We start from the raw sequence: 11,414 nt of genomic DNA on the forward strand, positions 1-11,414 counted from the left end.
ACTATAACCCCACACCCCTGCCCAGCCACTGCCAAACCAAACCTCAGCCTAGACAGGAAAGAAAAAAAAATATCCTGGTTAAAACTCAGTAAGCCCCTTTCCTGGCACCAGTTTAGAGGGGAGGGGCTGAAAGCGAGAGAGAGAGAGAGATTGAGAGGAAGTCTTTGTGTCTCTGTTGCGAGTGAGATGTCCTCGTATGCTTTCCCTCTAGAAGTCTCCTATACACGTTAGAGCTATGAGTCTTTGAGGGTGTGTCAGCAGTGTGGGGCTCTGCCAGGCCAGAGCTTTACTGAGCGGGTCAGTGCTGGTGGTCAGTGCTGGCTCGTGGATCAGGGGGGTTATGTGTCGCGCTTCCTCCAAATTGGACGGCACCCTGGATTGGAGAGGGCAGTGGATTGGGTGAAGGGGAGTTATTGCGACACGGAGGAACCCAATCCCCCCGGGAGATCCCCGTCTTCAGGCAGAGGTACAGTAGGAGTCTGCCTGGCGTTCTCTCTGCTCCTTGACACCCCGGGCACATGCTCTCCCTCTTGCAAGGCAACGTGACGGAGGTAGATAAAGGGTATGTACTTCATATGGATAAACTACATCTAACTGTCTTGCTATACATTTGAGAAATATAATATCTTAATCAATGTAATATCAAAGTTAATTGATGTTGGAATTAGCACTTAAAATAATAAGGAATCAACCCTGCTTTTAAACAAATGTTTTAGATTGACAAGTTGAACTTCTGACATGCAGCTAAACAAGTTCCTAAATGCTTTCATGCAAAGAATATTTCATTTATTCAAGTAATCTATTTCAATCTCACATGGATGCCGCTCCTTTTTGGAACAAACGGCACCAAACCCTAAATAACCTTGCGTTTTGAGTGACAGTTTTATGTTCTTCTATTCCTTTTTCATATTCCTTTTTAACTTAGTGTATGGAATTCTCAGAATGCTTGAGAAAGCAAAGTAGGTCTATGCATTCCAAGCAGACAGAATAAGAGATTGAACAGCAACATAACAACAACTATATTATTACTCTATTATTACTAATAATAATTATAGAAAATATAAAACATACATATTTGCTTTGAATGAGTTGAACATGTTTATTTGGATCTTCACAAGATGAACTACACACCATCCAAGTGACCTCTTTTCCTTTTCCCAGTCCAGGTGAGGAGCCCAGAGCAGACTGGACTGGCTGCCGTGAGACTCTGGAGCGTGTGGCCGATAGCGATGGACAGCTGGACTCTCCAGGGGGATAGCTACTCCTTCCTGCGCAGCGCGCCCCGCACCTTCTCCCTGCGCCACAGAGACGGGACCCCCAACCGCGTGGAGATCTTTGACATCACCAATATTCCCAGCCACCGTAACGCCATCTCAGAGACTACCTGCCTGTGTGACATCTTTGGGGACGACTGTGAGTCTCCCTCCCTGTCCAGCAGCCCCGCTTCAGGGTCCGTCGTCCATCACCACAGGGAGGTGGACGGGAGGGTTGTTGTGTCTCCCCTGGTAGATGACTTGAACGACTCGTCGGGCTCCTACCACACTGCCCCGGGCTCCAGTGAAGGAGAGGAGACATTCGAGGATTCTAGTGAGAAGCTCCAAAGCCCCACGTTGCAGATAGATAATTCTGTAAGGAGACAGACAGAGAGCCAGGGGTTGAGCTCCAGCCATCCAGGGACATCTAGGGACATCAGCCCAAGAGTAGAACCACTGAATAATCCACCACTATCTCGGCTAAGTACAGGCGGTTCATCGCTTGAGGCCCTCACGCCTGCTTGTAGTAATAGAACCCCATCTCCTGCATACGCCAGCTCCCATACTCCCAGTTCAGAGGGAAGAATATCATCCTTATCCTCATCCTCTGCTGATACTACAAGTTCTCTCCCGTCACCCAATCCCTCATCAGCTGAATTGGAGAGCATCTCTCCCAGATCTGGAGACAGACATAGCTACGTGTCACATTCATCTTCAACGCCGGCTCCCTCCCCTGAGCCCAAAAGCAGAGCCAACTCATCCTCTTCTGAATTAATAAACACACATTCTTTACCCGAATCCAGAGGAACACAGCTCTCACCTGAGCCAAGGAACGCCTCTCATACTCACGAGAGCACCCCTTCACCTGAACCCCTAACCAAGTGTTATTCGCCAGATTTGACATCATCAACCATCAATCCCGGGTTCATCGTTTCCTCCCGTTCGCCTTCAGTAAGCACCACGCCAATCTCCTCTCAGTCAAGAGAAGGGTCTGTCTCTCCTGAGCTGAGGAATAGGTCCTACTCCCCTGATACTCAAGCCTCCTCTCCCTTCCCAGAGCTCGGAGGGAGGGTCTCCCTACCCGACCTCTTCAGTAGAGGCTCCACACCTGACATAGAGGAGCCTCCCTGCACCCCTGAGCTGATCCCTCAGCCCACGCCTCTGGGGAGAGACGCCACACCGACGCCAGAGAACCAAGCCAGCGGATCATCCGCGGAACCTTGCAGCGCTGGGTCCACTCCTGTGCCCAAATACACACCTCCCCCACCTGTCACCTCTCTACCCCCCACGCCGGAACTAAGCCAGGATCGTGTCTCACCTCCCTCACGTGGCTCGCTCAACTCCGCCACCCCAACTAAGACGTGGACGAGAACCCCCTCACCAGCGTACTCACCTGTTCTTACGTACAGCCCCGTCCCCACTGAGATCAGGCCTTGGGTCTCCTCACCAGCAGTAAGTCACAGGTCAGCCCCATCACCTGAAGTTAGGTGCAACTACTCTCCAGTAGAACCCAGGCATACCGCAGCCTCACCGGAAATCACGATAACTGCATCCTCACCAGAGGCCAGAAGGAGAGAACCTTCTCCTGAAGGGAATTTAGCATTTAACTCTCTGGATTTACACCTTAACTCCGCCAGTCCGAGTCCTTACCCCGTTGTTGAACCTGAGGACAGGAACACTACTGTGTTTCCTGAGCTTTCTGGCCTTTCCGCCCCTGAGCCCAGTAAGACACACCTCTCTCCTGAATTGAGGAGCCCCAGCAGAGACAGCATACGGAGCAGCGCAGCAGAGTCCACAAACACTCCAAGAGGATCACCTCATACAACAGGCTTCACGCGCACTGAGAACAGTGAGGCGATTCAGTCGGCTCAACCCAGGTGTCAAGCTCCTTCACCTGGGGTGAACCATTCACCTCCCTCGCCTGAGCAGAGGTATCAAACCCCTTCATCTGAGAGGTATAAAACTCCCTCACCTAAACCCAGAAGTAGCGATTTTTCACTGGTTGCCTCCTCACCTGAACCTAGGTGTAATCCGTGCTCTCCAGTTGCACCTTCACCTGTGGTTCAGAATACGCACCCCTCCCCTCAACTCAGAAACACACCTGAGGTAGAAGCAATTCCCTCAGATATTACACAAAGACAATACCGCACCCATTCAATAGAAGACAGAGTGTCAGCCTCATTTCAGTTCAACACTGCAGCCAAGTCACCTGCGATTGACCTCAGGAACAACTCACCAGTGGTTAAAAGTCCAGTTTGTTCACCTGAGCCAAGAACCTTGACTTTCCCAGCTGAAGAAAAGGGGTTAGACCGTTCGCTAGAAAAAAACAATATTGACAGAGTAATAACTCAAAAGGAAATTAACCATCAGTGTAGCCCAAGTCTAGCATCCCTCTCTGAGGAGAAACAAGAGAAAGAGGTCCCAAATCACTATTCTCCTTGTGATCTCCAGACTCCTTCACCGAATCCACCATTCTCTCTCAAGGGCAGGAGCCCAAATAAATCACCTGCCCACAAGACCGCAGCTATCCTGCCTGTACAGAGAGTGGAAGACCCACACCCTAAGTACCCAACACACTCCCTTACCCCTGACCACAGAGAGAGCAGCGCCTCTTTGAAATCTACTCACACACCTGAGTGCTCAGGGAGAGAACCGTCACCCAAGGTCAGCAGGGGAACCAGAGAGAGGCCCACGCAGGCCATGGCCCATCATGTGAATAGACGAACACCTTCTCCTCCACTCACCAGGTTCACCCCTGTACACATCATTGCCCCCGAGAAGCCTTACAGACAGTGGCAGAACAGGAGACACAGCCCCCCTCAGACTGATGCCTGCCCGCCAGCTAGTGATATAAAGAAACATGTCACAACCAGGGGAAGCACTGATGTTGCTGACAGTAATATCCAGGCACGCTGGCAAATGGATATGGAGAGAGAGCAGGAAAGAAAGAGAGAGAGGGAGAGGGAGAAAGAGAGGGACAGGCTAAGGGAGAGGGAGATGGAGAGAGAGAGGGAGATGGAGAGAGAGAGGAAGAGGGAGGAGCGGGCGGTAGAAAAGGGGGAGGGGAGGCAGGGGGAGGCCAGTAACAGAGGGCAACAGGTTGAGCTGTCATTCACTGCCAGGAATAGAAAAGGGCCTGTGAGTCGCACCACAGCTCCCACAAGCAGAGAGACTCGACAGAGCATGCCAACAGCAAGCTCCTATTCGGAGACACTGCTTTCCACCAGACAGATACAGCAACAACAGAGTCTGCTTAGAGCCCAAGCTTCCCAGCAGGACTCCAGGGGAGGTGGACCCACCAGGAGGTTTCAGCACACTGTACCCCAGAACAGAAGCACCGCTCCCGGACGCGTGGCTGCAAACCGGCCACGCCAGAGCTCCAGCTCCAGCATGGGAAGTGAGCTGGATGATGCAGACGATGAGGTGAAGTGGTTTTCAGACCTGGGTTTCCGCAGCCTGTCCAGCCCAGAGGTAGATTACCTCGACATGTACAACTCCAGCCACCACTCATCCACCAACATCTCCCAGCCCTCCACACAGGAGAGCCCAGCCGGGCCCAACGCTGCCTGGATGTCCTATGCTGACCTCAGAGGGTCTGCTCCACAGCTGGACAATGACGACTTCCCCTTCCATCAGCCCCCCACGTACTACTCAGATGGCCTGGACCCATCAAAACGCTATGAGATGGGCAGCTTTGAATGTGTGGATGTGGCTGTGGAGAGAGAAGAACCCAGGAAGGTGAAGAGAGGAGTCCCAAAGAGACAGATTCAGCTAAAGAGAAGGGACACTGCTGAAACCAAGCAGGATGAGAGCAGTGAGAATAGTAGCCCTGTAGTTCCTACTATGGTGGACAGTCCCTCTTTGCAAAGACGCTCCAAAGAGACCTTGGTGAGACAACACAGTACCCCAGCTACCATGCAAGATCACCTTGAGCCCAGCCCTGAGCCCATAGAAAATAATGAGAGAAAATCCAAACTCCAGAAGTCTGCCTCTCTGGATGAGACTGGATGTACTAAGACCAAGATGGCCACCTGCCTCATCAAGAGTGTGCTGTCCAAGAAGATGCAAAGTGTTGACAAACAAACTGACCGACAGGAGAGGGAGGAGGTGGACTTGTCTTCTGAGAACAAAACCCCACCCCCTGACAGTGTTGTGACACCACTTAAAGACATCCACAATCTGAGTCCGAGTCTTCACTCAGACCAGAGTGCTTCACTTGAGGACCTGGCTGTGAGAGGAGATCCGAGCCCAAGGGGTAAAGCCAAACAACAAAACAACTTTGGAGTGAAATCCACCAGCGCTCCAAGTCCAAATACCAACAACACCAGCTTGACCTCCCCACAGACTGACATTGAGAGGACTGATCCTCAAATCAGGAGGCCAATCTCAGAAGAGCCCGAAATGAGGTCAGAATTGATGGTGTCGTTTGACCGTAAAAAGTCCACTCCAGAGAGAAATAATCGGGCAGATGACAGCAGGCTCTGGAAGGAAAGAGAGGCTGGTGACTCAGCAAATGCCACTGCCTGGAACACAGGGCATGTTGCTGCTGCTGCTACCGGAGCCAGAGGCATGCAAGACCGAATGACAAACAGAGAGCGGGAATGTGAGCTCCTCGACATGGAGGACCGTAAACAACTCTCTCACGACAGTGAGAGAAGCATGTACATGTCCAAAACGCCAGAGATTACTCTCAAAGCCAGCCCTTCTTCTCCCGGAGAAAAGAAGAAAACCTCCCTCAGTGTCTCCCTCACGCCTGAGATGGAAAACAAAACTGAGCTACAGCAGGACGCCGCTTCACTGGACCTCTCTCTCAGAGAAAAAGAAGAAGAGCTCTCAGAGGCCAGAGTGGGCGTGAGGACAGAGGAGGAGGAAGGCAGTGGGAATAACAAAGCCAAAGTCCCCATCCATAAAGTGAGAGATGTTAGGAGGCTGGTCAAAAATACATATAACCTGTCATTCAAGGCAACCAGCGCCGTGATGTCATCGCTTGAGAGTGAAGAGAAGACGGAAAATAAAACGGAGGAGAAACAGGAGGAGGGGAGGGAGAAAACAAAAGAGGAAAGGAGGGAGGAAAGGAGGGAGGAAAATAGAGAGGAAAGGAGAGAGGAAAGGAGGGAGGAAACGAGAGAGGAAAGGAGAGAGGAAAGGAGAGAAGTTAAGAGGGAGGAAAGGTGGGAAGGGCTGGCAGAAGAAAGGATAGAGGAGCTCAGCGAGCAGGTGAAGCAGGAACGGAAGGGGGAGATGAAAGAGTCGAAGCTCCAAACGTTCTCTCCATCTCTGCAGAGGAAGGGACTGCCTCCATCTCGCCCCCAGCCTATGCAGATACAATGCAAGGCTGTTAGCTGGAAGGAAAGCAAATGCAAAATGACACCCAGCAAGACAGAGCCAGAGGCACTAATGGATAAAATTCAAGCGTCTCCCTCGCAGCTGTCCACTGAGTCGGACAAAGAGCCTGATAATTCCTCTCACATAAACTTGCAGAGTTACACAACAGTGGAAGCGCATACAGCAAAGCCATGTCAACCTGACACTGACACGGAGACAGAAACACTAAACACAGGGATGAAAATGGTGCCAGACAGTGAGGAGAAACCTGAGGTGATCCGAAGAGACAATAAACCCCCCAAGCTGGGAAGCCTCCCGAAGGACAGAGAGGTGTCCACTGCCGTAGTGGCAATAAAGGACGGATCCAGCAAAGCCAAAACATCTGCGTCCTCAGCCCACAAAGAGTCTCCCTCACCAGCCCAGGCTCCGTCAACATCGCCTTCTCCCGGGCCTACTTCTAACACTAGCAGCCACTCTGTCTCCTTGTTCGTGAAGGAGAAGGGTTACCATGCCGACATTGGAGCTGTAGTGGGCGAGGGCCAGAGCGAGGCAAGAGGCAAAGGGGTCCCTCGTAAGCATGTGAACCGGCTGGAAATCCCCCTCCAGACCTGTGTCGCCTCAGACGGAGGTCTGACTGAATCACGGAGGGAGAGAACCTCCTCCTTCTCATCCTCACGGAACGTATCTGCTGCTGCTTCTTCTTCTATTGTTCAGCCAGCTGTGAAGTCTGGCCCCACAGCGGTCTCTGACAACCCAGAGAACCCTACAAAGAACAGAGAAGAAGAGAGGGTTAGTGCTAAACCTCCAGTAAAGGATACAAGGCAAAATACTGTTTCTCCGCTAAGGAATACACAGCAACAAACACAACCTCAACTCAAACAGAAGGAACCGGGAGATTTTGAAGCAGTGAAAAGACAGGACCCAACTTTCCCTCCAAAATCCCCAGCATTAAGAAGATTCAGAACTCAGCCAATCGAGATGAGGTCAACGTCTAAGGAGACACAGAAACAGGAGACACCTGTAAACAACTTACCAAAAAATAGGCCTCAAGCTATAGAAGTCAAATCTATAGCCAATAACTCTCAAAAGCCAGTTGTACCACCTAAACCAAACTACAAATTCAAACCAGCAGACCTAGGGTCAGTGACAAATGATACACAGAAACCACCGGAGGTAACATCAAGTGTGAAACCGCATTTTGAGGATAGGTCTCAAACAATCATAGTCTCCTCACCAACGATCTATAGAAAGCTCTCCAATGAGACCTCATCGACATCCAACTACACACGGAAACTAGCTGTATCTACAGTCTCAAGCTACAAAGCGCCACCAAGCAAAAGCGCAACTGCTGTCTCGAGTCTCTCGAACCAATCGCCAGCAGCATCGTCAGAGACGGATGGATCTAATAACAGAACTCAGCTGAAGCAGCCTGGTGGTGTGTCACATCAGAGCACCAGCTATACACAGAGACCAACGACATTGGATGCAGCAGCTACAGCCCCCGGTCAAACCTCAGCCCTGGGCCCAAATCCTGCTCTGGTAGCAACCCAAGCCCCTGGATCCCCCATTGTCTCTGGCCCTGCCTCAGCTGTAGCCAACCAATCATCCCAGCCAGCTGCTGCGGATCTACCTAGCCATCATACACAGTATCCCAGGACAACATACCCTCAGGAGCAAGTTATGCCAGTCACCTCCGGCTATACAAAACAGCCTGGCATTGTTTCCACCACACAAGCTCCGGGGTACATACACAACCGACAGCCCTACCACAGAACCCTGTCCAACGAGCGCTCCCAGAGAGCCGACGACCTGCGCTTCTATGCTTCAGATGACCCCCCCAGCTACGATGAGAGGGAGAGCTTCAGCCCCCTAATGTTGTCAGATTTAACCCCCAGGAAGCTGAATCGCTACCACCCCTCCTCCTCCCGCCCCCCTCCGTGTTCCTGCACCTCTGGCTGCCCCTCACACTCCAGCATAACCCCTCCTCATCACCAGCACCACAGCCCCCATAACCCCACTCCCCCTGCCCCCTCACACTCCCCAGGCCAGGTGTTGCCGTATCCCATGTCCCAGCCCCCTATTCGCACACACCAGTGCAGACCCGACCCTCAACCTATGAGCTACCAGCCCAATTCTCCTGGTCAGCCACCAGCCATGTACCAGCCCCTCCACCAGCCCCCCGCCTGCGCTCCCCACCCTCCTGTCATGCAGCCCTGCCCCAGTGAGCGTCCTCTACAGCCGCCCCAGCATATGGACGGCCGGCGTCCTTCTGTCCACCGCTCTCCGCAGCAGCAGCCGCCGGGAGTGGGACCTTACGGCGACCACGGACATAGCCACTCCCCGAACCTTCCTCCTATGGATCCCCAGTATCTGTGTGGCTCTCAGGGCCTAGGGCCATCGTATGGCTCTGACTACGGGGGTGACAGCTCCAGTATGTACTCAGAAAACAGCTATGGGCAGACGCCTCGCCGGGTTCTCCTGGACCCGGAGACAGGGAAGTACTTCTATATAGAGGTGCCCATGCAGCCACTGCGTAAGATGCTGTTTGACCCGGAGACAGGCCAGTATGTGGAGGTGCTCATCCCCCAGCAGGCAATGTCTCACTCGGGCCTCTATCCTCCCTCTGCCGCGCCCTACCCTCCCTCTGCCGCGCCCTACCCTCCCTCTGCTGCTCCCTACCCTCCCCTTCACAACCCCAACATGTACGCACCTCCTCCACAGTATCTTCCCTACGCCGCCCCGCCTCCTCCATCCCAGCCCCACCATCCCGAGGCCCCTGCCCCAGGGACAATGCACCAGAACGGGCCTGGGGTAGGCTACGGGAGTCAGGGTCCCAAGCCCAAGCCGCTGGACCAGAGCTACCTGGAGAGTATGTATTATGTCCCCACGGGGATGAACGCTAGCCCTAACCCCACCCCACCAGACTGCTACCACAAACATCCCCCCAGCCTGCCGAACGCGGCGGGGAAAAGGTCCTGAAATAGATGTTAGAGGCTGTCTTCCTGGAGCCTGGTGGGTTATAAATACACAGTATATAATAAGGTTGTCTATTGATAGCCTGTAATGTTGATATTTTCCATAGCAACCAGGACAACCATTCTTTAGGTGTTGTTGTTGTTGTTGTTGTTGTTGTTGTTGTTGTTGTTTTCCTGCTGCTCATATTGTAATGTGCTGTTTTGGTAGAAGAAGAAATATGGATGTTATTCTATGGTTAATGAAGGTTCATGGTATTGAAAACACAAAAGAATAAGAAAGTCCCTTTTCTATCAAGTGTTCTTGCAGTTGTCTTTGCCTAAAGCCCCACAAAGGTGGATCTAAAATATGTCTGGATACATAGTGAGTTACATTCTCACTTATAATACACAAATATAAATCATAACATTTATTAATTGATTATTGTGTGTATTTCAAAACATATCTCCTACAAACTTGAAAATAATGTCTCAAGAAGAACCTTGTGTTTATTTATTTATGTTCTCTAATATTTAGTCTGCAACAAAAATGCCAATAAAATATGTCATGATGTGTCTGGACTATAGTTTTTCTTTCCATTTCATCATGCATCAAACACATACATTCAGTATCCTGAATGTATATACAATGTGTCACAATACTGTGACACTGTGACCCTCATAACATTACTGTTGACCCTCCATAACATTATTATTGACCCTCCATAACATTATTATTGACCCTCCATGATATTATTGTTGACCTTCCATATTATTATTATTGACCCTCCATAACATTATTGTTGACCCTCCATAACATTATTGTTGACCCTCCATATTATTATTGTTGACCCTTCAAAAGGTTCCAGAGAATGAAAATTCATAGTTCCCTATTCCTTTTTTTCCTAATTCCTTTCCTATTTCCTATTTGGCCTATTTTGATCAAATTTTTCTGAAATGTGAGGTCATTGTTGTGTGATCAGCGTCATCAGGTGGACATCAGAATGATTTATTACATGGCTGTGTCTATATCCCATTGCCTGACTGGTAAGTAGTGGGAAAGGTTAAGGTCAGAGTTAAGTTAATAAACAAGTTGAAATATGATGAGTTACAGGTTTGAAGTTCAGCTAATAAGTGACAACCTTTCAAATCCTCCGGCTGATGGGATATAGACACTACCCTCCGGGTGATGGGATATAGACGCTACCCTCCGGGTGATGGGATAGAGACACTACCCTCCGGGTGATGGGATAGAGACGGGTGAGAGCCATTAGCCTCTGGGTGATGGGATATAGACACTACCCTCCGGGTGATGGGATAGAGCCATTAGCCTCCGGGTGATGGGATAGAGCCACTACCCTCCGGGTGATGGGATAGAGCCACTAGCCTCCGGGTGATGGGATAGAGACACTGCCTTATCATGATCTATTAGCTTTAGTGTGTAAATGATGCTTGGCTCCAGACACCCATCTAGTGGCAAGGAGGGGGAATGCAGGCAACAGGATAAAAAAATATCACAACAAATCATAGTTTTCCAGAGGTGTCTCCCTAGATTTTGGGGCCAAAAGTGAGAATTTATTTAGGCCCACCAATGAGTTTTTTTTAACACTTTATAAATAAATGAAGACTAATAATTAATTCATTTATTCAATAAAGCTGCAATAGGAGAGTGAGTAAAGAGTGAATTTACCTGCCCAGCAGAAATAGAACAAGCTCTGCATCACTTTCCAAATCCATGCACACACAGACAAAGGTTTTCCACAGACTCCCAGAGGCGCCAGCAACTCATTAAAAATAAATACATATAATAATAAAAGATATTTCTCAGCCTCTGATTGGCAAGTGGTTTTGCACATGCATACTCTTTGACTTTTGAAATTTGTTT

General features: G+C 50.3%; 1 protein-coding gene across 1 annotated transcript; it reads left to right on the plus strand.

Annotated features, from left to right (window-relative positions):
* The first annotated feature begins 423 nt into the window (after positions 1-423).
* On the plus strand, positions 424-9,598 carry LOC311243036 (uncharacterized protein). The gene is made up of 7 exons (XM_084332107.1): positions 424-562; positions 1,162-1,628; positions 2,136-2,716; positions 2,891-3,184; positions 3,851-4,115; positions 4,272-6,246; positions 6,442-9,598. The coding sequence occupies exons 2-7, from the start codon at positions 1,230-1,232 to the stop codon at positions 9,555-9,557; spliced, it is 6,630 nt and encodes a 2,209-aa protein (XP_084188233.1). The 5' UTR covers positions 424-562; positions 1,162-1,229; the 3' UTR covers positions 9,558-9,598.
* Positions 9,599-11,414: the final 1,816 nt, after the last annotated feature.

Source organism: Notolepis coatsorum (assembly GCF_963971535.1).
Source record: "Notolepis coatsorum genome assembly, chromosome: 16".
NCBI classification, from domain to species: domain Eukaryota; kingdom Metazoa; phylum Chordata; class Actinopteri; order Aulopiformes; family Paralepididae; genus Notolepis; species Notolepis coatsorum.

Coding starts and splice junctions, on each gene's coding strand:
- LOC311243036 (XM_084332107.1), top strand. CDS start 1,230: ATGGACAGCTGGACTCTCCAGGGGGATAGCTACTCCTTCCTGCGCAGC. Junction 2,717..2,890: donor TCACCAGCAGTAAGTCACAG/GTCAGCCCCATC, acceptor TAACTCCGCCAG/TCCGAGTCCTTACCCCGTTG. Junction 3,185..3,850: donor CCTCCCTCGCCTGAGCAGAG/GTATCAAACCCC, acceptor CCCTGACCACAG/AGAGAGCAGCGCCTCTTTGA.